The 24,731-nt window shown below is 37.5% G+C and overlaps 1 protein-coding gene across 9 annotated transcripts in view; it reads left to right on the forward strand.

Moving 5' to 3' along the window:
• Positions 1-24,714, forward strand: part of Fam149b1 (family with sequence similarity 149 member B1) — a 52,528-nt gene extending 27,814 nt beyond the window's left edge. For 3 of the 9 annotated variants that reach the window (XM_074079142.1, XM_074079144.1, XM_074079145.1), the window contains exons 6-12: positions 2,678-2,865; positions 13,746-13,870; positions 15,484-15,587; positions 18,159-18,383; positions 18,739-18,862; positions 19,103-19,228; positions 23,023-24,714. In XM_074079142.1, the coding sequence (XP_073935243.1) occupies positions 2,678-2,865; positions 13,746-13,870; positions 15,484-15,587; positions 18,159-18,383; positions 18,739-18,862; positions 19,103-19,228; positions 23,023-23,235 (1,105 nt within the window). In that variant the 3' untranslated portion in view covers positions 23,236-24,714. Of the gene's footprint in view, positions 1-2,677; positions 2,866-6,459; positions 6,569-9,126; positions 11,190-13,745; positions 13,871-15,483; positions 15,588-18,158; positions 18,384-18,738; positions 18,863-19,102; positions 19,229-21,799; positions 21,879-23,022 lie in introns of those variants that run through there. The other 6 variants (XM_074079148.1, XM_074079141.1, XM_074079143.1 and 3 more) reach the window with 6 other exon arrangements.
• The last annotated feature ends 17 nt before the right edge of the window (positions 24,715-24,731 follow it).

Here is a 24,731-nt window from a genome sequence, read left to right on the forward strand (position 1 = left end):
AGAACAGTTGAAGAAGTAAACTTTGCTTATATAAATCCTGTTTGAAAAAGGTATACAGTTGATATAAAACCTCATGCTTGACACAGACTTTATAATTAATAATGCTTATTCATGTCTATTCTTACTGTATTCTGACAGTAGTCCTGTGACATAGATGTTACTTACCTTTCTTACAGGATAGTAAAAATCAGAATGGTTAAATGGTTTGTCTGAGGTAGAGCTAAAAACCAAAACCTATTCATCTGATTCTAAATCCAGTGCTTTTTTCACTATTCCATGCTCCTATTCTGAAGTGTTAAGCTCTTAACCTATTCTTCCTATGCCTTTAAAAGTTCCAGAATGGACAGTCACAGCAGCACATCTGGAAGGGAGAATTTCATTTTAGGCTGCATGGTTAGGTCTAGATAGTGTTGGGTCACATGAATCTGGACCTCTTTTCCTTTCCATCATGTTTCCCACCCCATATTCACTCATGCGGACACAGTCCCAGAGCCAGCTAACCACAGGCAGACCTCCATACTTCACACCACTTAGCTAACCCCTGTGACAAGAGAATCCGAAGTAGGTTCACTTGGTTGTCCAGACACTCCTGCCTTCCCCTCACTCCTTCTAGCCTCTGTCGCCTTATTTATATCTCCTCTTTTTCCCCAAATGAGAAGTCTTCTCCTTTACTTTAAGGCAATAAAAAATAAAATTGATTTAACTTATTTAAAATGTGATATAAATGGCATTTCATTCCCTTTGTCTGGTAGTAAATCCAAATGAATCTTCAGATAATATGCACAAGATTTTTGAATGGCAGCCTTCCCTTTAAAGATACTGCCAAGATACCTTGTTGTAAAGTGACAACCCTTAGAACGTTCCTACCTGAAAATATTGAAGGCCAAGAAGTGAATGCAAACACCTATAGGAAATTAGCATATATAATAATTTCAGCAAATGATTTTGGTGCAGTGGAAAAACCACCATAAGGATCTTAACTTACTCTTTCCATAAAAAACAAACTTTTTACATGTGACAAATTAAATCATATAAAGTTAGAAAAAATAAAATCTGGAAGACTTAAAATTATAATTTGGGAATGGGGAAGTTCTTTTTAGACATAACACACAACCTACAAATTATGTAAGAAATTCTTAAATGACTACGTTAGATGACGTATCTACATTAAAAAACTAATAAACTGTATGCACATATGAATAATAAAAGAAAAATGGAAAAAAAAAACTAATAAACTTAAAAAACATCATAAACTGGGTGAAAATATTTGCACTTCATTTACAAAGAGTAAAGTTCCTTAATATGTACATCAATAAGGAAATGACTAAGGACTAAATGGACAAAGGATACGAACAGTAAGTTGATATAAAAAGAAAACAAATTTCAAATATATGTAATGAAATTCAACCTCATTTGCATTAGATTTAAATTAAATCTTTAAAGGATTTAAATTAAATACGTTCAGATACTGTTATATCTGAAAAATTGGCAAAGAACTAAAGACAAAGAAGTCTGATAACTCCTTGAGTGGGTCAACAGGCACATTCTTTCACCACTGGACCATAGGACCTCCTTAGAGGATGGTGGGCAGTATCTTTCAAATTGAAAAGCAAATGCCCTTTAATTCAAAAGTTCTATTTACAGAAATTTATTCTACAGATAAAATAACCCATGAAGCCAAAAAATATATAGAAGGATATTAAGTATAGTATTTACTGTAAGAGCAAAAGACTGGCTGATTAATAAGATATATCTGGTATAATCTATGAAATAGTCTCTTTTTAAGAAGCAGATTAAGATGTATTGATAAGGGATTAAAGGCTAAGATGTAGTGCTAAATAAAAGAACAAGGTGCAGTATAGTGCATAATGGAACTGTTTCTCTGAAATGGTAGTATAGGTTTCCTTCTGGGGATGGGGACTAAGGAGCAGAGATACAGAAGACTTCCTTTTCACTATATGTCCTGTATAATATGAACTTTTTCATCACATGAATGTGTTTTCTCTTCCAAAAAGAAATAAATTTAAATATAGTTAATTCTAGTCAGCTTATTCCCCCACTCAATGCCAGGCCAGCTGTTCCTTGGGAAGGCAGAGTCTGTAGCTGTCCTACGTTAGCCACTTTGTGCCTTTCTTTTTTTTCTAGTTTCCTATTCTTTCTTGAGACCTCTGCTGTCTCAAAGTAACTTTCACTGTAGAGGCCTGGAAATGATTCTCCCCATCCAAGCCAGTTTCGGAATTTGCTTTGTCTTAGTTTATAATTTATCATTGGTAGGTGAACACATCTCAGCTAGAGCCCACCTGTCCCCAAACCCCAGGCTGTTGGTATTCCCTGTTAGAGAAGCAGACAGACTTGGATAACTGGAAGTTTCTGGGTTACAGGCACAGGGTCTTCAGAAAAGCCTCAGAGGGGCTTCTCTACATTTTGTTCCCCTCCATTTTTGGAGAATAGTGTGGCAGTTCGGGGTAAAAAAGGGAATGTAATCCCTTTTTTTTTGTTGAGAATTTCTTTAGTTCACAAGGCAGCTTCATACATGTACTACATAAGCTGGGCAAGGAGGAGGGTGGGATGTATGTATGTGTGGGGAACCTGTCACATTCCTAAGAAGCACAAAGGACAGTGGTAGACACTCAGAAAAAAATAATCATGAAGTCTTTCCCCCTCACTTCTGTTCCAGGGCAGAGGGATTTCATGGAAACAAATCAGAAGCAGCTATTGAGAAACAGAAATTAGGATACCCTCCCATTGCTCCATTTTACTGCATGAAAGAAGATGTCCTTGCTTACGTGTTTGACAACGTGTGGAGTAAGGTTGTAGGGTGTTTGGAGCAGTTGACACGTAGTCACTGGGAGGGATTTGCTTCTGGTAAGGATCGTTGTAAAAACAATGTAAAAAATAATTGTTTATTATTTCCAAACCCTAACCAATATATTAGATAATATACTTTATTACTGCAAAAGATGGGTATGAGAGAGAGGAAAAACTGGTGTTTTTTCCTACTTACACACCACAACAGTTCTGACACCAGACACTCACCAGATTTTCCAGAGACACCAAACTAGGTGTCCTATGAGTCAATTAAATTTTGACTCTATGTACTTGGAGATAGCATCAGATCCAACATGCTAAGGCCTCAATCCCACAAGCCTGCCCCACCTCAGATGATAACTTGTTAGCCCCTGATTTTGTCCTGTGCTTCTGATCAACCAGCTATAAATTAGGCTTCCTCAAATTTGGTTAATTGCTAAGATAGTTCACAGAACTCAGAAAAACACTTAATATTTATGGGTTTATGATAAAGAATATTACAAAGGATATAGATATACAGCCAGATGAAGAGATGCACAGGGCAAAGTATGGGAGAAAGAATGCAGATCTGCCCTGCTGTCTCTGCACACACCACCCTCCAGGCACCTCCAAGTGTTAGCACTGTAGAAGTTCTCCTAGCTAGTATGTATATATATATTAATATATACATCAATATATATATCATGCTTGTATTTCCCATAGAAACTAATAGGTATTTAGTAAATATATGAGAATGGGTGGATGAAGGACAAGGTCTAATCTGTGATGACCATACAGAGAGCTTGTTCTTTCTCCTTCAATATAATGATTTTTGATGAATTTTGAGGTAAAAACCACGTTCAAGTGGCATATATTTCTTCAAACTGCTTTATAGAAGAGTAATTGACAAAAATAACTCCACCTATTTAAAGTGTACAATTTGATAAAGTCTGTGCTATGTATACTATATCCATGAAACTATCACCACAGTCAATACAGTGAACATAACCATCACCTCCAAAAGGTCATTCCCTTTGTAACCTTTCCCTACTGCCGTTATCTGCCCCTCCATCCCAAAAGATCATTATGCCAAGTGAAAGAAGCCAGGCAAAGAGCACATACCATATGATTCTATTCAGATGAACCTCTCTAAAACACAAACTAATCTATAGTGACTGAAAGCAAATCACTCTTTTTTGTTTGGCTTTTTTCACTCAGCATAATGATTTTAAGATTCATCCATTTCATTCTGTGTATTAATAATTTGTTCCTTTTACTGCTGAATAGCATTTCATGATACCACAGTTTGTCTATCTGTTCATCTGTTGAAGGATATTTGAAGTGCTTTCAGCATTGGTCTATTCCATGAACTCTGGTATAGAAAAATTGTATTTATGTTTCTGTTAAGTAAACTCCTAGTAGTAGGATGTCTGGGTTATATTGTTAGATATATACATTTGACTTGTTACAAATTATTTATGTAAGTATTTCTATGCTATTTGGCAAATTATCACAAACTTAATGGCTTTAACCAATACACATTTATTATCTCATACATCTGTGAGTCAGAAGTCTTGAAACAACTTAGCAAGTCCTCTGTGTAGGATTTCACAAGACTGTGATCAAAGTATTGGCCAGAGGCAGTTCTTATGGGTAGACTGAGCTAGGGAAGAATCTACTTCAATTGGAAACATACTGTTCCTGTGGTATGTTCATAGCAGATTTATTCTTCAGAGTCATCAACACCATCCAATCAAAAGTGAAATTAAGAAAACAATTCATTTATAATAGCATCAAGAAGAATCAGATATTTAGGAATAAATAATTAAATTAAAGGGAAGTGTAATATTTGTACACTGAAAACAAAACACTGTAGAAAGACATTAGAGAACACTTAAAGAAATTCAAAGACATCCATGTTCATGAATTGGAAGATAAAATATTAAGATGGCAGTACTCATCAAATGAGTCTACAGGTTCAGTGCAATCCCTATCAAAATTCCAACTGCCTGTGATGAGAATGTGGCTGAGTAGTAGACTACTTGCCTAGCATATACAAATCCCTGGGTTCCCCAACACCACAAGAAAATATAAACAAACAAAAAAAACCCAACTGCGTTTTTTTAATAGAAATGGACAAGCTAATAATGAAATTCATTTGGAAATACAAGGGGCTTTGAATAACCAAGACAATATTGAAAAAGAACAAAGTTAGAAGACTCTCATTTCCTGATTTTAAAACTTACTGCAAAGCTACAGTATTCAAAACTGTGTGGAACTAGCATGAGGACAGATAGATCAATGGTATAAAATCACAAAGGCTAAAAATAAACCCACACACTTATAGCCAGTTTATTTTCAACAAAGGAGCCAAAATCATTCAATGGGTGACCAGTCTTATCAACAAATGGTGCTGGAACTGGATATCCACATAGAAAAGGATGAAGTTGGACCCTGACCTCACACCATATACAAAAATGGAGCAACAACCTGAGTTTAAAAGCTAAAATTATATTTTAAAAAGTCTTAGAAGAAAACAGGAAAAAATTTTCATGACCTTGGATTTGACAGTAGATTCACAGATATGACACCAAGAACATGAGTTAAAAAAAGAAAAAAATAGATAAGTTGGATTTCATCAAAATTAAAAACTTTGTACATTAGAAGACATTATCAAGGAAGTGGAGGACACCCCATATAATGGGAAAAGTATTATAAATCAAATACAAACAATTTACAAAGCATGATAAGGAACTAGCATTTACAGCAGATAATGAACTACAACCGAGTAATAGAAGAACAAACAACCCAGTTAAAAGTGGGCAGATGACTTGAATCGATATTTCTACAAAGAAGATATATAAATGGCCAACAGCCACATTAAAGAAGCTATATATCATTATTCATTAGGGAAAGGCAAGGTCACAATGAAATACTACTCCATGGAGTCTTGGCTCCTACTTCCTCCATGAGGAGCAAGAAATGTTTCTTCCCCCCCATTTCTCCCTATTTTATTCTGTTACACTAAAATAAATCCTTACTAAAACTTCAAAAAAAAAGATACTACTTCATGCCCACTAGGAGATTTTATACACACACACACACACACACACACACACACACACACACACATAACAAATAAAATAATTGTTTTTTAAAGGGAAAATGATAAGTATTGATAAGGGTTTACAGAAATTGGGACCCTCAAGATTGTTGGTGGGAATGTAAAATGGTGTAATCATTGTGCAAACAGTCCAGCACTTCCTCAAAATATTACATATAAAGTTACCACATGACCCAGAAAATTCCATTCCTAGGTATATTATTACCAACAGAACTGAAAACATGTCCACACAAAAACTTTTACATGAATTTTCATGACAGTATTATTCATAATAGCCCAAAAGCAGAACTCAAATCAACTAATGAACTGATACACAAAATTTGGTATATCCATGTGTTATGACAGAATAGTGCCTTCCTCCCACACACCCTCAGAGTTCATATGTTGAAGCCCTAACCCTCAGTGTACCTGTATTTAGAGACAAGGCATTTAGGGAGGTAATTAATGTTAAGTGAGGCCATAGGGTGGGGCCCTAAACCAATAGGGTTGGTGTCCTTATAAAATGAGGAAGAGATACCAGAGATATCTCTCTTTCCACGCATGCACAGAGAAGAGACTATATGAGGACACTGCAAGAAGGTAGCCGCCTACAAGCCAGGAAGAGAGGCCTTACCAGAGACCAGCCCTGATGGCATCTTGATCTTGAACTCCAGAACTGTGAGAAAATAAATGTGTATTGTATAAGCCACCTAGTCTGGTATTTTGTTACAGTAGTTTCAGGAGACAATATGCCATGTAATGGAATATTATTCAGCCATAAAAAGGAATTAAGTACTGATACATTATACAACATGAATGAATCTTGAAAATATGCTAAAGGAAAGAAGCCAGCTACAAAAGGCCATATATTATATGATTTCATTCTTATGAATTATCCAGAGGCAAAACCATATAGACAAAAAATAGTTCAGTGGGTCCCAGGGTATGGAGGAAAAAGTAAATTGGGAGATACAGTTTATTTTTGAAGTGATGGAAATTTTCTAAATTACATAGTGGTGATGATTATACATCATCATTTTTTGTGGCAGATATACTAAAAACCACTGAATTGTACACTTTAAAATGGTCAAAATGGCCAATTTTATGTTCTTTGAGTATTACTTCATTAAAAGCTTTATAAAGACTCTTCCAGCCTGATGAATATCCTTTAACATTCCCTATAAGTGGATCTGCTGGTGATCATTCCTTTTGTGGACTTTTTTTGTGTGGGGTGGGGATGACTGGAGTTTGAACTCAGGGTATCACATTTGCAGTACAGGTGCTCTACCACTTGAGACTCACCTCCAAGTCCATTTTGATCTGGTTATATCTGGAGATGGGTCTCAAGAACCATTTGCCCAAGCTAGCTTCCAACCACAATTCTTCTGATCTCAGTCTCCCAAGTAGCTAGGATAACAGGCATGAGCCACTGGTGCCCAGCTGAACACTTATTTTATTTTGGTGTTCCTGGGGTTTGAACTCAGGGCCTTAAAATTGCTAGGCAAATGCTCTACCATTTGAGCCACGCCCCCCCCCAGCCTTTTTGTTAATTTTCAAATAGGGTCTATCATTTTTGCTCAGGGCTGGCCTTAGACAACTATCGTCCCACCTACAGCTTCTCACATGGCTGAGATCATAGGTGCACCACTACACCAGGCTTACTAATTGAGATGAGGTCTTGCTAACTTTTTGCCCAGGCTGGCTTTGAACTGTGATCCTCCCAGTTTCTGGGAGCTGGGATTATGGATGTGAGCCACCGAGCCTGGTTTTTGCCTTCTTCTTTTCAAGATAATTTTATTAATTCTGTGCCAGCAGTTTCTCCCCCAGTACTTTAAAGATGTGTCTTCTTACTTGCATTATTTCTGACAAGAAATCCAATTTCATTTTTATCTTTGTTCCTGTGTACACATGTTTTTCCTTTGGCTGGTTTTTAAGATTTTTCTCTCTGGACTAGAAACTTTGATCCTTTTTTGTCTTCTTTTATGATTTATTAGACAGGTCTGGAGCAATGCTCAATCTACAGCTAATTATGCCCCACCTGCTGAGGCAGGATCTTATTCTGCCCAGTGTCCTGTGAATTGAGTTCTGGTCTGGCTAATGTGAGCAGGCACATCTTGATTCATGTGAGCAGCAGGCTTTGTTCCCTATAAATCTCTCAGGTGGTTCTTTTTCCTAGCCTCAGATGGTTCCTTCTCCACAGGCACTGATGAGTACTCCAGATACTCAAGGGATACCCACTCACTGCAGATATCCTGAGGTCTTTGTGCATTTTTCTCCTCTCCAGTATTCTGTCCTACGAATCCTGTCTTCTTCACTCTGCACTCTCAACTCAGGTAGTCCACCAGGCTGTACCTCATTTCCTTCTCCTTGCACCATATCTTGTAAACTTCCCAGGTGATTGCAGGGCATGTCTCATTGGTTTATCATCTTAAGGTTCACTATCTTTTACTACCTATTGTTCAGTGCCTTAAAAACCATTGTTTTATGGTTTTTGTTGGCTGTTTTAAGCAAGAGGGTAAACCTAGTCCCTTTTCCAGTAGATACATTTAATTTTATTTTTGTGGTGGTAGTGGTACTGCTACTGTTGGGAGTTGAACCCAGGGCCTCACATTTGCTAAGCAGGCACTGTACCACTGAGTTACAGACCCAGCCTCCAGGAATTATATTTTGAAAGGCTTTCATTGAAATATAATCCTCAAATAGAAAATGACACAGGAAGTTTATATCAGGTAAGCTTGAGGAATTAAAAAAAACTGAATGTATGATCAGCACCCACCAAGAGAATGTTACCAGAAGCCCTTTTCATGCTTCCCAACCCTCCCCAAGAGCAAGATCATCCTGACTTCTAACACCACAGATTAATTTTGTTTTAAAACTTTATAAGGATGTGTTAATAAGGTAGGAGAGGAAAAGAAAATGATAGAGTGAATAATATCAAAATACATTGCATCTGTATATAAAGATAGCATAATGAAATGCTATAATAAATGGTGAAAGCCATTTATTAATAGGGCAGCAGAAATATATAACTTGTATGTCTTTGGGGGAACATATGGACTATATATATAGTGGAATTGCTAGGTTATAGGGTGTACTATTCCAATTTCAGTGAACACTGTCCAAATTTTTTACCAGGTAGTTTTACCTATATACATTCTGTCCAGTATTATGTGAGCTTTCCAGTTTCTCCATGTGTTTGCCACACTTAATATTTTTCTTTTTTTTTTCCTTTGCAGTACTGGGGTTTAAACTCATGGCCTCCACCTCGAGCCACTCCACCAGCCCTTTTTTGTGATGGGATTTTTTTGAGATAGGGTCTCACAAACTATTTGCCCTGCTGTCTTCAAACTGCAATCCTTCTGATCTCTGCCTTCTGAGTAGCTAGGATTACACTGGCTCCTGGCGGGTTTGTTTTCTTTTTAACCCATTCTATTGTGTGTGTGTTAACTTCTCTCCTAAAGATTGTATTAGAGAATTCAACTAACACTCTTTAAAATTAACCAGATTATTTATGTGAGAGTAAGTTTTTGGAGACATGGGACAAATGGTAAGTCCAGAGTCATGTCTAAACTACAACAAAAAATCCTGTCCATAAAGGAACTCCTTCGGTTTTCAGAATCGACCACGGAGATATCAGAGAAAACTTTATTTCACCTTTCACAATTGTCAATACTAGTCCATGAAAACTATTTCCTTTATTTTTCTGTGAATCCATAAATTTATATTATTCCATTATATTATAGTTGTGATTTTAAAGTCTTTTAAAAAAAATTACCAATCTTGAAATGGAGCAGGAGGATTTCTAAATGGTTTAGTGGGTTGATTGAAATACCCTGAAACAGAGGTTAGCAAACTTTGTCTATGCAGAGCCAGATAGTAAAATGTATCTTTGCCAGTCATCCTTTCTCATTGCAGTTACTCAGCCCTGCCCTTGTAGCACAAAAGCAACCATCAACAACATGTAAATGGCACTCCTATGTCCTCAGTACTTAAGTTGACCAAAAGACAACACATGGATGTTCATAACAGCACTATATGCTAGAAAACATAAACTGGAAACTACTCAAATATTCATCAACAGTGAGGTGTAATAGTCTTCCACTGGAATACTATGCAGTAATAACAATAAGCAAATTTGTTACAACTAAGTACAAAAATAGATAGTGGTGGTGGGTAGGAGGTTTCTTTCTGGAGTGATGAAAAATTCTGGAACTAGGTAGTGGTAATGATTATATAATCATTAATGTAATTAATTGCTACTGAATTATGTATTTTAAAATGATAAGCCACATGTTACGTGTACTTTACCACAATAAGTAATAAGATAGAGATTTGGTCTGTAGGCCTTAATTTGCCAACTCCTGCTCTAAAATGTAATTCTCATGAGAAGCAATGTAGTATAATGATTAAAAGCACAGATTTTGCTGCCAGAAAACCTGGTTTTGACTGCTAACTCTGATGCTAACATTAGAACTTTGACAGCTTAATTAACCTCTGTGCCTCAGTTTCTTTATCCTTGAGTATAATACTAATGTATACCTGATAGGGTCATAAAAGGAATAAACAAGTTACATGAAAGTACATGGAGCAGTTCCTGGGCTATATAAGAGTTCAATAAATGCTAGCTATTATCATTATTTTTATTAAGATATCTGGAACTATGGAAAGAACTCTTGAATTTGGGTGTTAGTATAGATTTGTTGTTTTGAGAGCCAATTCCCAGGTGCCTATACAAACTTATCCCCACTACTAGAACCATATTTCCTACCCCTATGTAAGGAAGAAAGCCAAACTACATGCTTGTTGAATATAACAGAACATGACAACTTGTGATATTTTAAGGTTTGTCAGCTCAAAAAAAAAAAAAGATTGTAACTAATAAGTATATAAAATTCTGAGTAAATGTAGTAATTTATTCCTATGTGTTTTCTTTTTTCAGGGCTGGGGATGGAAGCCAGGGTCTGTGGTATGCTAGGCAAGCACTACACCACTGAGCTACATCCTTAGAGCTGCTATAATTTATTATTTTTATAATCATTTTGACTTTTAATCAAGACAATTTTTAAATCCAATTATGGAAGAAAAATATTTTTAAATTATTGTCATAGCATTTTTTCAAACCCTAATTTGCTAGTAGGGAAACAAGCTTCACTAGTAATTGTTTTTGAAAAAAGGTATACCTTCTCTAAATGAAACAATGGTAAACCAAATGATAGTAATGGAAATGGTTTAGAGACCATAAAACTAAACAGTTCATATTTTTTTTATTGTAAATGGGATTTTTTTTTATTATTCATATGTGCATACAAGGCTTGGTTCATTTCTCCCCCCTGCCGCCACCCCCTCCCTTACCACCCACTCCGCCCCCTCTCTCTCCCCCCCACCCCCTCAATACCCAGCAGAAACTATTTTGCCCTTATTTCTAATTTTGTTGTAGAGAGAGTATAAGCAATAATAGGAAGGAACAAGGGTTTTTGCTGGTTGAGATAAGGATAGCTATACAGGGCATTGACTCACATTGATTTCCTGTGCGTGGGCGTTACCTTCTAGGTTAATTCTTTTTGATTTAACCTTTTCTCTAGTTCCTGTTCCCCTTTTCCTATTGGCCTCAGTTGCTTTTAAGGTATCTGCTTTAGTTTCTCTGCATTAAGGGCAACAAATGCTAGCTAATTTTTTAGGTGTCTTACCTATCCTCACCCCTCCCTTGTGTGCTCTCGCTTTTATCATGTGCTCAAAGTCCAATCCCCTTATGTTTGCCCTTGATCTAATGTCCACATATGAGGGAGAACATACAATTTTTGGTCTTTTGGGCCAGGCTAACCTCACTCAGAATGATGTTCTCCAATTCCATCCATTTACCAGCGAATGATAACATTTTGTTCTTCTTCATGGCTGCATAAAATTCCATTGTGTATAGATACCACATTTTCTTAATCCATTCGTCAGTGGTGGGGCATCTTGGCTGTTTCCATAACTTGGCTATTGTGAATAGTGCCACAATAAACATGGGTATGCAGGTGCCTCTGCAGTAACCTGTGTCACAGTCTTTTGGGTATATCCCCAAGAGTGGTATTGCTGGATCAAATGGTAGATCGATGTCTAGCTTTTTAAGTAGCCTCCAATTTTTTTTCCAGAGTTAAACAGTTCATATTGATCTTACTCAGAAACATGATTTCTTCTCAAGTTTGTTTTTATAGTCATAGTTGATGTTTTAGAATTACTAATAGGCAGTGTTTGGCAATTTTGACCAGTGATGCTACAAACATTATTGACTATTTCTCCTCACATATATTTGCAAAGGATTTTCTATATCACGTACCAAGGGTGAAATTGGTGGGTCCCAGGGAATATACATCTTCAACTTTACACCACCAAATTATCCAGGATTATATGCCCAGTGCCAGAATAGGAGTTTCTCTGCTCATCTCATCAATACTTCTTCAATTGTAATTTTTTGTCAGTATGTTTTGTTTATTTCTGACATAGGGGCTCACTATGTAGCCTAGACTAGCCTCAACCTCACTACCCTCCTACCTCAGCTTCCTCAGTGCTGGGATTACGGGTTTGTACCACCACACACAGCTTGTGTTTATTTCTACTTTTAAAGTAAGGTACAATTTACATACAGTAAAATCCACCCTTTTTAGTTATATTTTCTATCTCCTTGCCTCCCTGCATTTCTTCAGATATTTTTATTATGGCTATTTTGTGCTATTAACCTTATGAGTTTTTAACAATTTTAGTTTTCCTTTGGGCTTTATTGTGTTCTTTTAAAAAATCTACTTGGTTGTTTTTATGTTGTTTTGTGATTACTCATATTTTTGCTTGTTTGAGACAGGGTCTTGCTACATAGTCCAGGCTGTCCCTGATCTTTCAATTCTCCTACTTCAGTCTCCCGAGTGCTGGGATTACAGATGTTTCCAACCATGCCTGGTGCTTGTTTTATTTTATATTCTGCATCTCTTCATTCCAACTTCTCAAGACTTTGCAGAACTGATTATGTTGTTTCTGCTTACTCCTTTTCAAAGTGCCTTTTTGTTTTTTAATGTGTGAGACAGGTTTCACTGTGTCACTATGTAGCCCAGGTTGACTTCAAACTTGAGATCCTCCTGCCTCTGCCTTTCTAATGTCGAGATCATGTGATTTTTAGTAGTATAGTAGTGGTTTCCAATTTTCTAACTTTATTTGTGGGAAGTGAGGTCTGAATTAATGATCTGAAGACTCCCCTAGAGTTACACTGTCCACTGTCTAGTAGAATAGTCACTACAAGCTGGGTGCCAGTGGCTCATGTTTATAATCCTAGCTACTCAGGAGGCAGAGATCAGGAGGATCACGGTTTGAAGCCAGCCTGGGAAAACAGTTCGAAAGACTCTATCTCAAAAAATCCCATCACAAAAAAGGGCTGGTGGAGTGCCTCAAGGTAGAGGCCCTGAGTTCAAATCCCAGTCTTGCAAAAAAAAAGTCACTAAAACATGGGGCTGTTTAAATTAAACTAGTCCAGAACCCACACTTCAAGTGCTCCATAGCCACATGTACCTTGTGATCTCATATTGGACATCACAGATGTAAAACATTTCCATCAACTCTAAAGGTTGTCCACATAGCTTTGCTCTAGAGAGCTCTGCTTTTCCTTCTTCTGGGTACCACTAGGCATTGCCAGCCAGAGAAACCACTTTAAACTGAACTCTTGCTTTAAGGGGGTCTTTTGAACCATGCAGGTGGTATGAAATTGGGCTGCACAGATGATGAAGGCTTGCTTGAGATTATGAATTGTTGGGAGAGATTTTTTTTTCACAGTACTGTTGCTGTAGGTCTGAAGATATCTATGGATAATAGATATCTATCCTTTGCTCAGATGATGAGAGCAATGTTGCAATCACCAGACCGGATTCAGGAAGTCCCTGTGTGCTGAGTGAGTCTCATCCTTTGGTGTTACCTCGAGTACCCCAGTCTAAGATGCTGTCCATCACATCAAATCCAGTAAGTGCCAGAGAAGACGTGTGGGAGAACCTAGGGCTATTCTTGCCAGAGGAAATTTGCTCAGAGTTCTTTACCTTAATTGTATTACTTATGACTAAGTATTCAGTACGATTATGTTTATTATGACTCTGCATTAATCTTTTGAAGAGGCATCTTTTAAGTTGTGCATTCTAGAATCAACTATATCAAAGGATATCCTTTATGAAGAGAAGAGAACCTAATTTCAGATTTTCTGTGGTCTTAATATTCTTGCCCTTGAACTCCTTTTTAGCTCCTTCCCTCTTTTTTCTCTTAACTCAGCCAACCCTGTTTTTTGTCCTTTTAATATTTGAATATGTTGACTTTTTTTTGCCCTTGGATGTTTATCTCATAGCCTAGATGTAAAACACAAACTAAAAGGAAGAGGAAAACTACCTCAAATAAGTCTCTGAAAAAGGGCAAAGATGGCCATTTCTTGCAAGGGCTGATAAACTTGGTTACATCCCTGTATAATGACTTACATAATTCCAATTCCTACATGATAGTTTCACTACTTGTTGTAAAAATAAAGGCATGGGGAGGAAAAAAAAAGATTTTGATCCTAATCCTTTGGTCATGCTTATCAGCCCTGAGTCAGATTTGAGCCCAGATCTAGTCATGAGCTTTGTTGGTAAATTGGCCAGATATTATGCAACTAGATTTACAAAAGGGATATTTAAAAATAAAATCATCAAGGCTCATGACTCGACACATTGGGGAATGATCCAGGTAAAGTAATGTTCCTCTGGTGGTGACCCACACTCTGAATGAGTTTGACTATAGTTTAGATGGCCTTAGTCTTGAACAGTTAACTAGATGGTATAGGTTGCATAGTCAAGTCAAACATTCTTGAGAGAAAAAGGAAGGAAAATAACATTCTGTGGCAGAGGAGATGGCCAAAGAGTACTGAACTGATGACCTAAGAGAATATAAGCAGGGCTGTAGGTGCCACTGCCAGTCCAAGAAAGATTAAGTCCTGGTAACATTAAAACAAGTAAAATTAACTCCTTACAGACTTCAGGTTTGGTGATGTGCCATCCCAGAATTCAGGAAGCTGAGACAGAAGGATCACTTGACCATAAGTTTGAGACCAGCCTAGGCAACACAGCAAGACTGTTTCAAAAGAAATAAAAAAAAAGAAAACAGGTTTTATCACGGACAGCTGACTGCTCCAGGGGTAGTGAAAGAGTTTGTGCAGAGTTCAGGATCGTGTGATGATGAAAGAGATCAACTTGAGAGTTAGTTTACCCTTACTTGTTTCTATTATTGTTCCAGAGTTTGTGAATTTTTTATTTAGGTTTTTCTGTTTTAAACAATAATAATGGTTCCTTATCTCCTATGAGAGTGCCTATTAATTGCTTTCCTCTAGGTTGATCAGGTATCCCCAACCTGCTGACAGAAATAGGAAAGAAAAGGACCTGTCCTCTTGGGAGTGCACTTTGGGGTCTCAGGGGTACTAGGCAGCAGTTATAAAAGTTAAGGCACAGGGGAAAAATGTACAAATGGCCTAATTGGAAATACTTTTAGCCAAGTTAGGAAATCAAACAGATATCTTTACCAGCCAGTAATGAGTAACATTTTTTTTTGACACATAGATGACTTTCTGTCAAGCAAGTGGTCATCAGTCAAATGTGAATGGTCTCTTGGTTCATGGGATGCCTCTACAGCCAAGAAATCTCTCTCTAATGGACAAGCTCCTGTAAGAAGTATAGAATTAGTAGATTGTAGAGTTTAATTAGATCACTGAGAAATAAAATGAAAGCAAGAGTCTGTCAATCATTTTGCCTTTTTGAGTACCTGAAGCAACACAGACACCTGGGGAGTAAAACATCCAAGGGGCCTGGGTCTTCAGGCACAGGGAACTGATAACTGGGAAGAGAAGACACACCTGGGAGAAAAGAGACCTAACCACATCAAGAATTTTTGTGACTGAGTGCCAAATGGGTGTTATATAGAGTGAGTGCAGCTCTAAAGGAAGAGGCATTTGGTGGGCACATGTTGGTGGGGGTGTGGATAAGCAGAGAACAGCAATATGGCATTGGAGGTAGAAGAATGGTGTAGGAAAAGAAAATACAGACTAGGAAAAAGACAAGACCATTTTTGCTGTGAGTAGAAGAGAAATATCAGAACTTGAATGCATCGGATCAAAGACTATTGACAATCTTCTAAAATTAAAATAGACCATGGTATGATTCGTGGGAAAACAAGTCAGTGAAGCTAATAAATGTTGTGACCAGATTGTGGATGGTTTTGAAGGCCATGTTTTTGAGATTCATCTATGTTGTTTCACATGACCTTCTCTATTGTTGAGTTAGTTTTCCACTGCAAAAATATCAATTTATCTACTCTCACTTGGGTCCTTTCCAGGTTGGGGCTATTATGTATAGAGGTACTATAAATATCCATGCATAGGTTTTTGTGGAGATTACCCTTGGGTCAGTAACTAGAAGTGAAAGGGTTATAGGACGGGTGTGTTTAAATGCCGTACAATTTCCCAAAATAGTTGCACCATTTTACACTTCAACTAGCAATGTTAGTTTCATCTGGGGAGCATATATGTTTAAATAAAAAAACTGAAAGATTTCACCACAGTGGAACATAGATTAGATTGCAGCAAGAGGAACCAAAAGTAAGGAGTCTACACAGAAGTTCAAACATGAGCAGTAGGGTCTGCACTCCAGTGCTAGCATAGGAAAAGGAATGTATTGGGGGAGGGGTATAGCTGAGCATTTGCCTAGAATGTGCAAGTCCCTGGATTCGATCTCCACAACTACGAGATTTTTTTTTTTTAAAAGATGGGGGACTTACTATTTTAGGAGATATTACACAAAAAATGAAATTCTATAAAAGAGAGGAATCAAATTTCTGAGATTTTAAGCTAAAGGGACTTTTTTTAGGGGGGAAGGAGAAGGCTGTGTTAAGTTACAATAATGGCCCTTGGGAAATGGGAAATTTGGAGATCGACCTAAACATCATCTACCTAGAGATACCTGAACCCAGAATCATGAATGAGAAGTTCACATAACAAAATAAAGATCAACACGGGGCAAGAAAAGCTCAAATATTTTGTAATTAGAATGCATGAGTGTCTTTTTTTTTGGTTTTGGTTTGCTTAAAAAAAAAAACAAAACATGGTAATGTCATTCTCAAGGTTTAGACCTAGTTCTTAATGGCATTCTCCCTCCAAACACTGAGGTATGTTTTACACTAGAGGACAACCTAGTGGCCTCAAAGATTGAGGAATTTGAGTTTATAAAAGCTAAGTGGCAGAACTTGGTTGCTTTGTTTTTTTCCAATTTCCTCCCATTTCATTGTGCACATACTGTCTTCTAGGTGTCTTAGTCAAACTTACTCTCATCTGCTTTAAAACCCAAAGACAAACAGAAAACTCCCAAATCTGGAGGGCAGGGCTTAAGCTACTGAAGTGTTCAGGCATGGTATTTTATCAGAGGACTCATAGAAGAGTTGCATAAACTCAGTTGTTTATGCAAATAAGGAATCTACTGCAGTCCCACTGCCCTGGGTAGCACAGTCTGGACCCTTTGCCTATTCCCAGCTTTCCAAAGAGTCAACCTTAACCCCTACCCTGTGGCTTACCTAGCTCGGCATTTTAATCTCTGCAGTGGGAGCCACACTGGTGCCACAACTGCTCCCAAGCCACAGTATAAGCCTTTCAGTTGTCTTTCTGGTGACATTCCCTCAGCTCAGAAAAATGTTTCGAATATAGTAGTACTCTCAGCAGGCAGCAAACTTTTGGAAAGCACTTTGAAAGAGGTACCGTTCAGGCTTGCCTTTGCTGGTGAACAAACGACTGTGCTGGCAGGTGACTGTTTTCTGAAATCCCCACTCTAATAAATTATGATTGAAATAATGTTTTTCTTTTAAGAACAGATTCTTGCCAGGTGTAGTGGTGCTCATCTGTAATCCCAGCACTCAGTAGGCTGAGGCAGGAGGACTGTGAGTCTGAGGACAGCCTGACACAGAACAAGACTCTATCTTTAAAAAAATAAAAAGCAGGGTGGGTAGAGTGGCTCAAGTGGTAGAGCGCCTGCCTAGCAAGTGTAAGGCCCTAAATTCAACCCCTAGAGCCCTAAGAAAACAAACAGATTTTCTAGAATACCCTCTGAAAACTAAGTTACTTACCAAAAGATTTCTATTTTTGCTCTTTTCTTCCCTGAATGTTTTAGAATAAGGCTTTTTACCCTGTGAGTCTTTTCTTCCTATACATAGTGACCTTTATTTTATTGTGGGTTTCTGGTTTGGTCACTAGCGATCTTGATGACAAGCTACTTATGAGACCTGGGTCCAGTACCATCCTCTCAACCCGAAATTGGCCAAATCGAGTTCCGGAGCTTAGTTCATCATCTCTGTCATACACAGTGCAGTCCGCCAGGAGACGCAACCCCCCACCTCGTACCCTTCACCCGATCAGCACAAGCCATTCACGTGCTGGAACACCACGACCTATGGAAGAAATCCTCAGAGGACCACGAGTGTAGGTCCAAAAACAATTTCTGGAAACTGGTAAAATTAGTGATTATTAGACAATGAACTTATATAAGGTTGAAATCTGTGCCTAGAAACAGTTAAATGTTCATATAATGGATTGCCAGCTGATTTAAATACAAAAATCTTAAAGATTTAAATGTTAATGCAGTATCTTTTGATTTAGCTAAAGATGTATAATTCTGAAAAAAAAATCTAATTTTCCAAAACCTGACTTCATTTAAAAACATAGGTAGCTTAAAGCTTTCTGTACACATTACTCATCTTCATTTATTTGATTTCTAATCAACTTGCTTGTATTGCTACAACTTCTCGCTTTTGTATTTTGGTGCTGGGATCTGCAGCCCAGTGACAGCTGACTCGCTCTCCTCTCCCTCATCAATACCTTTGAGTCGAAATAATCTGCTGCCGCCTATTGGCACAGCTGAAGTGGAACATCTGAACACTGTGGGACCACAAAGACAAATGGTATGTCTCTTTCACATTGCCTATGTGCTTATTACAAAACTGCATGAGCAGTAATTCTGCATGATTTGTGCTCTGATCTTAATTTATATTGTATTCTGTCAAAAGCACAAACTGAGTTATAATTTATGACAGTGGAACTGGAACTGCTTGGCCAGCTGGTACCCGACCTGTGAGGGTTAATAATGGGATATGCACAGCTCCCACTCTTAACCATTTCTGTAACGATTGCTTCCTTTGAAGAAACCCCATGGTGATTCCAGTCGAGCTCGAAGTGCAGTGGTGGATGAGCCTAACCATCAGCAGCCCAAAGACCCGCTCCTTTTACCTGACTTCTTCTCCAGGCCCAACACAACTCAGTCATTTTTGGTAAAGTGACATGTTTCCTATTCTTGATAGTTGGGGAAAGAACTAGGGAAAAGTACTAGAATTTAACACACTTAAGATTTTATCTAGTGGTTTAACTCCAAGAATAAAAGTTGAAGTTGTAATAATAAAAATAGCATTCTAAGTATATTTTGTTGAAATTCTGATTCTTGCCCCTTATTGTCAGTAAAATTCCTTATACATAAATTACAAGTTCTTAACAATTTAGATACTTCTGAGCACAAGCAAAAATGCCGACCCCAGTACACTGATAGGTCAGCCTAACTTCACTGTCTACCTTGCTCTTAAGGAATTACTACAAGAGGTGTCAAACTGAGGACTGGTAGACGAGTGAGTTTGCACCTTTTTTTTCCCCACTGGTGTTTTAAATGCAGACACTGCCTTGCCATTTACTGTGCATTGGAACACTAATTGAAAAATCCTGGCTAACAGACTATGGGCCATGCATTGACTGTGCCCATTTGTAGGTCAAGGGTGTATCCCCACCATATCTGCTTTGAGGCAAAAGGGCTTGGAAAGCCTAGGAAAGTAAGTGGGGTCACACTTAGCACACAAGAACCAGGGCCAAAAGTCCTGCCTGTTTTCAGGATGGTGGTGGTTGCAGCCCACTTATCCTAAAACTCATGACCCCTTGAACCATGTCAGCCCAAAGCACTGCACTACAATCCTTTTTTCTATTGAGTGGTGAGAATAATGGAACTTTGTATTAGTTTTCCAGGGCTGCTATAACAAAGCACCACAATTGGGTGGCATAAACAACAGAAATTTATTCTCACAGAGGGTAGAAGTCTAAAATCAAGGTGTTGTCAGAGCCAACTGTAGGACTAGAGGAGAATCCTGTCTGTTCCTAGCTTCTGGTGATTGTCTGAAATGCTTGGTATTCCTTGGCTTTCAACTCCACCACTTCAATTTGTGCCTCCCTCTTTATGTGACCACCTTCCCTGTTATGCCCAACTTTCCCTCTTCTTAGAAAAGTACCAGTCATTGAATTTAGGACCCACCCTAATCCAGTATGACTTCACCTTAACTTGATTTTATCTGCAAAGAACCTTCTTCCAAAAATCACATTCACAGGCACCACGTAGGCATGAATTTTGGGGAACCCTATTCAACCAGTAGACATCATGAGACTTAAGTTAGGGGGGAAATCACTGAAAACAAGAAATGTGAGCATTTCTGATTCTTGGGGTTCAAGGCAAACCCCAGAAAGTCTGAGAGTATCTGTTCAACTGGTTTTCTCTTTGATTTCATCCAGGATATCTATTACACAATGTTTATGTATAGCTTGTATAGCTATATTCTTTTCTATCAAAACTTAGTTTTGATTACCTTAGGAATAAAAGTGAACACATGAAAGCACTCCAGAAGACTTTTTTAATAAAAAGTTTACAATAACAAAGTAAAAATTACCTGCCTTAGCAATTTCTCTCCTCATTTGCTGTCATAAAAGGAAAGATGAGCCAGTAGCTCAATGTAATTAAGAGTGCTAGTATCTGGGGCTTGGTACTACAAGACTAGCATTCTGTTCTGTGCATTCACCTAGAATAGGAATGCATAAAATACAGTTCACGAGCTACTGGGCTTACTGCATGTTTTTCTAAATAAAACTTTAGTGGTGCAGAGCCACCAACCTCATTTGTCTATGGCTGCTTTCACACAACAGGAAAGTCACTACAAAAACTACCATATGCCTCACAAAGTCTAAGATATTAACAATCTAGTCCTTTAAAAAAAAAAAAGTTTGCTGAGCCTTAATCTCTACAGTATGGGAACTTTGCCAGAAAAAATTACTTAAATCTTCCTATTCTAGTCAAATTTTACATTTTAAGCTAGTTGAGGTAACTTTGAAATGTTTCATTAAAAAAAAGAATATGCCGGGTGTTGGTAACCCAACACTTGTAATCCTAGCTACTCAGGAGGCAGAGATCAGGAGGATCATGGTTTGAAGCCAACAGTTCAAAAGCCCCTATCTCAAAAAACCCTTCACAAAAAAGGGCTGGTGGAGTGTCTCAAGGTGTAGGCCTTAAGTTCAAGCCCCAGTACTGGAAAAACAAAATAAAATAAAAGGTTATGGGTGATAAAGTCATGGATGTTTCTTACTGAAAAGATGGGTTCTGCTTTAAAACAGCACTCAACAGAACTGTTGGCTAGGCCTGGTGATGCATTCAGGAGGCTGAGATGGGAGGATCTCAAGTTCTAGGCCAGCTGAGGCTTCATGAGACCATCTCAAAACCAAACAAAAGAAGTTCCTTGGAGGCTAGTTGAAATATTCTATATCCATTACAGATTATTTATAAATGCTAAGATTTTCTTAAAGGCATACTAATAAAGTTGTAGCATGTACAATTTTGTAAGGTAACAAATGGTTTTGTGGGTATCTGACTTAGGATTTCTACCAGGAGCCTAACAGTGCCTTCAGTTTACCTTTCTCTCAGGTTGGCAAATGATGCCTTTTACATTGTTGTCAATTTCAAAGTTTTCCCTGCAAATCTGCCAAAGTATTATCTTTTGAGAGAAGTTGCATTGTAAGACCTGTCTCATCTTTTCTTTTAGCCAGATACACAGTATCGTCTTTCATGTGCCGTTGAGTATCCTCATCAGGCCCGACCCGGCAGGGGATCTGCAGTTACAGGTGGGGCTACAGCTCACTCTTTACTAGTTTGGATCTGTTAAGACCCTGCCTTTGTCTTTTTTTTTCCCCCATGCTTCTCTTCCTCCAGGTTATCTTGTATTTACTGTTCCCACATCTGTATAAATCTCCTCAACTTCATTTTGGAAGATGGGATATAATAGTGTACAACTGCTCAGAACCAAAAAAGTTCCATATTTTTTCATACCATATAAATTAACCTTTCACTACTATGGCAGACTTTTTAATTTCTCTAACTTAAAAATCGGAACCAAGAAAGTCATTTTTATTACAATTATAATATTCCGTAAGAATATTAAGAATTTTCTTATGTAGACAAAAACCATATCCCTATGGATTAAATTGCTTTGGTCAGTTTACCTGTTAGGCCAAGGTAAGAAAACAAAATCTTAAAACATCAGGATATGGTCTGATTTTATCTTAACTCTTTTTCAATCTCAAATCATACTCTGTAAATTATATTACCAAAGGAATAATGGGAGAAAATCTCAGGATGCCTTAATTCTTCCTCTGTCTTCTCATCACCATCTGGGTCATTCTCATTACGCCATAGGTGAGATTACTGGACAGTTGAAATGTTTCCTTTGAAGTCAGCAAATGCAGTAAAAACTATCTTCCTCAAGCCATCTTGTAGTCTAGGTGACTCCTCTTACTTCAGTTCCTAGTTAGCATTGTTTGGTAGTCTTTGAATGCATTCATTAGATCCCTACTAGAGAAGCAAAGCTGCCTCTGAGTTCCAGTTACATTCAGCCACTTTGGCACTTTTGGTCAGGTGCAACTAAAACAACTTTAGTGGGCTCTTCCACAAAACTAGATAACTGCTTTCATTTCTTAAGACTAGAGTTGTTTTTTTTTTTTTGCTGTCCTAGGGTATGAAATCAGGGGCCTTGCACTTGCTAGGCAAGCATTCTACTACTTGAGCCATGCCGCCAGCCCTGTTTTTTTCTTCCTTAATTTTTATAGAGTGTGTAAATGTTATTTTTATTGCCTTTGGTGAATATATTTTTATCTAGTCCCAGTCTCCAAATTTAACATCCAACAATAATTAAAGCAAAAAAGACCTAGGATATTACCAAATCTAAACTGTTCCCTAGTGTAACTCTAAGATATCATTTGTGTCTAACAGGTTCTCAGTTACATGGGTCGACAAAATCCCAAAGCAGAGGTGGACCAGTCTCTAGAACCAGACAGGGACCATAAGGCAAACAAGAAGAACCCATTAGACTGTAGCAAACACATGAGAAGATTTCGTGAATCAGAGTTCAGTCAAGTGACCCAGAGCTTGTATACGAGATCAACATGCATCCGCCACCATGAAGAGTTATTCTGGTACAACTGACTGAGAAAAACACAAGCGTATCCATGAGTAACTGCAGTTACTGTTTTCTTTCAGCCTAAGTTAACCTATTCCAATGGACAGTGAAGATTGTACCCAAAGATATAACAATGAATAATTACCCCAAATCATTGCTCATGTTGTCTGTTAACAATGATCAGTTAAATTATTACAGGTATCTATGAGATTACATATCCACAAAAAGTAGTGAATGATTGTTTGATACCATCACTGGCTTCAGAATACTTCTGCTTATAACTTCTGGAAAACTGTGCTCAGTGTTACGTCACTTTTAAGAGATAGTGCTGTCAACAATATGAGCTACTCATCAAATAAATGTCATTCCTACAACTTTTTCTTTAGCTGTCCAGTCTTATCAACAGAACAAAGCAGAAGTAGACATAAGCATTGGTGTAAAGTAACTTCTGTAATGAATTTATGTTGCATTTTTTTCAGATAGGACAACTTGATCTTACACAATGCCTGCTTGATACCACGTTGTGCTTATTTTCTTCTTAAATACTTCACTGGCCATATCTTTTCCAAATATCGAACTTACCTTGCCATATTTTCTTCCTGAAACTGGGAACATTATTATTAAAAAATCACCTGCAGAATCTACTTGTAAGCCACCAAGGTACAATTCCTTAAAAATTTAAGAAAACCTGTAGTGCTAATTAGTCCAGTATAAACAGATCCTAAGAGCAGTGGAAGTAGAGCATTCCAGCATTCTTCTGATTTTTAGCAAGGACATTTTCTCAAGGACATTAATGAATATAGTAGCAATGGTTTTAACTGTGGCTTAAATTTATTTAAAGCTCATTGAATATTAGATTTATTTATCTTATCAGTTTTTGATCATATTGTTAATTATCAGGGTAAATTCAAATGATAAATTGAAGTGACTATTTATACACGTCATGCTAGTGTTATATAAAAACAGATGCTTCAAACAAACTGCATTATATTTTTAATACAATTAAAAAGTATTTTTAACTTGTTTGTAATCAAACTGAAAATGTGTCATGTGCTTACCTTACACATACATTAGAATACATAATGCTTATGAGAGGCCTATTTATGCGTATGGTATAATGTTTAGTCTATAAGTCAGACTTTAAGTTGAACAGTTTTTTTTAAAATGCTGTATTCTAGTGAGTGCATACTACCAAGTCATGAAAATCTACTGTTCTCACAATCAGTACCATGATTGGCCTATATCCACCAGCTCTAAATGACATGCCTTTCAAACTTAGTTATGAGTCCAAAGATGTCGCTATGAATTCCCTTCAGCTCAATTCACTCACTCTTTTGTGTGTTCCCAGAGCCAATGCAAGTTGAAAAGTTTGGATCTCATTCTGATTTTATATACATGGAAAGAGGTTCAGGCAAGCTCAATGACCTGCCTAAGGGCACTGAACAGTTAAGATATAGGACTACAATATACATCTCTTTATGCAGTGAAACCAGGCTGTCTATTATAATGCTGAATAGATTTT

Source organism: Castor canadensis, chromosome 7 (assembly GCF_047511655.1).
Source record: "Castor canadensis chromosome 7, mCasCan1.hap1v2, whole genome shotgun sequence".
Classification (NCBI taxonomy): domain Eukaryota; kingdom Metazoa; phylum Chordata; class Mammalia; order Rodentia; family Castoridae; genus Castor; species Castor canadensis.